This window comes from Sinocyclocheilus grahami, unplaced genomic scaffold (assembly GCF_001515645.1).
Source record: "Sinocyclocheilus grahami isolate Dianchi unplaced genomic scaffold, SAMN03320097.WGS_v1.1 scaffold206.1, whole genome shotgun sequence".
In the NCBI taxonomy this organism is placed as follows: Eukaryota; Metazoa; Chordata; class Actinopteri; order Cypriniformes; family Cyprinidae; genus Sinocyclocheilus; species Sinocyclocheilus grahami.
Window position 1 is genome coordinate 409,670 of NW_015505385.1, and position 2,366 is coordinate 412,035.

The following is a 2,366-nucleotide window of genomic DNA, read 5'->3' on the forward strand; positions in this document are numbered from 1 at the left end:
CTACAGTAACATCTGATTTCTCTCAGCATGGGGACAGGAGAGCTGGCAGTCAATAAATTGGAAAAAAAGTAACCTGCGTTACTTATTTGAGAAAGTAACTCAGATATTCTCTTGTAAATTAAAAAGTAATGCGTTACTTTACTAGATACTTGAAAAAAGTAATCTGATTAGGTAACTCGTGTTACTTGTAATGCGTTACCCCCAACACTGCTTGTATGCATAAATAAAAAAAAGTCAATTAAAGTGGTCCAGACTAATTTTAATTGAGTGTTTTTTGCCTTCAGTTTTGGTTGCTCATTAGATGTTCTCCTCGTCTTCTTCTGCAGATCTTCATTTGGCCGCCGAATTGGGTAAAAATTTACTGGAGCAGAACCGAGACTTAGAAGAGACTCTCCAACAGATGTGCATCACCAACCAGGAACAGATACAGGAGATAGAGGCACTGTCTATCTATCTATCTATCTATCTATCTATCTATCTATCTATCTATCTATCTATCTATCTATCTATCTATCTATCTATCTATCTATCTATCTATCTATCTATCTATCTATCTATCTATCTATCTATCTATCTATCTATCTATCTATCTATCTATCTATCTATCTATCTATCTATCTATCTATCTATCTATCTATCTATCTATCTATCTATCTATCTATCTATCTATCTATCTATCTATCTATCTATCTATCTATCTATCTATCTATCTATCTATCTATCTATCTATCTATCTATCTATCTATCTATCTATCTATCTATCTATCTATCTATCTATCTATCTATCTATCTATCTATCTATCTATCTATCTATCTATCTATCTATCTATCTATCTATCTATCTATCTATCTATCTATCTATCTATCTATCTATCTATCTATCTATCTATCTATCTATCTATCTATCTATCTATCTATCTATCTATCTATCTATCTATCTATCTATCTATCTATCTATCTATCTATCTATCTATCTATCTATCTATCTATCTATCTATCTATCTATCTATCTATCTATCTATCTATCTATCTATCTATCTATCTATCTATCTATCTATCTATCTATCTATCTATCTATCTATCTATCTATCTATCTATCTATCTATCTATCTATCTATCTATCTATCTATCTATCTATCTATCTATCTATCTATCTATCTATCTATCTATCTATCTATCTATCTATCTATCTATCTATCTATCTATCTATCTATCTATCTATCTATCTATCTATCTATCTATCTATCTATCTATCTATCTATCTATCTATCTATCTATCTATCTATCTATCTATCTATCTATCTATCTATCTATCTATCTATCTATCTATCTATCTATCTATCTATCTATCTATCTATCTATCTATCTATCTATCTATCTATCTATCTATCTATCTATCTATCTATCTATCTATCTATCTATCTATCTATCTATCTATCTATCTATCTATCTATCTATCTATCTATCTATCTATCTATCTATCTATCTATCTATCTATCTATCTATCTATCTATCTATCTATCTATCTATCTATCTATCTATCTATCTATCTATCTATCTATCTATCTATCTATCTATCTATCTATCTATCTATCTATCTATCTATCTATCTATCTATCTATCTATCTATCTATCTATCTATCTATCTATCTATCTATCTATCTATCTATCTATCTATCTATCTATCTATCTATCTATCTATCTATCTATCTATCTATCTATCTATCTATCTATCTATCTATCTATCTATCTATCTATCTATCTATCTATCTATCTATCTATCTATCTATCTATCTATCTATCTATCTATCTATCTATCTATCTATCTATCTATCTATCTATCTATCTATCTATCTATCTATCTATCTATCTATCTATCTATCTATCTATCTATCTATCTATCTATCTATCTATCTATCTATCTATCTATCTATCTATCTATCTATCTATCTATCTATCTATCTATCTATCTATCTATCTATCTATCTATCTATCTATCTATCTATCTATCTATCTATCTATCTATCTATCTATCTATCTATCTATCTATCTATCTATCTATCTATCTATCTATCTATCTATCTATCTATCTATCTATCTATCTATCTATCTATCTATCTATCTATCTATCTATCTATCTATCTATCTATCTATCTATCTATCTATCTATCTATCTATCTATCTATCATCTATCCATCCATCAATCCATCCATCCATCCATCGATCTATCTATCCATCCATCCATCTATCTATCTATCCATCCATCATCTATCCATCAATCATCCATCATCCATCATCCATCCATCCATCCATCCATCCATCATCCATCATCCATCATCCATCCATCCATCCATCCATCCATCCAT

At 28.8% G+C, this 2,366-nt stretch overlaps 1 protein-coding gene across 1 annotated transcript in view; it reads left to right on the forward strand.

The window, feature by feature from the left end:
* Window positions 1–301: 301 nt before the first annotated feature.
* The window catches only part of cdr2b (cerebellar degeneration-related protein 2b), a 6,621-nt gene continuing 4,556 nt past the window's right edge, over window positions 302–2,366 (forward strand). Inside the window, exon 1 of the mRNA XM_016286132.1 lies at window positions 302–439. Coding sequence (XP_016141618.1) covers window positions 302–439 — 138 coding nt within the window. The remainder of the gene's footprint in view (window positions 440–2,366) is intronic.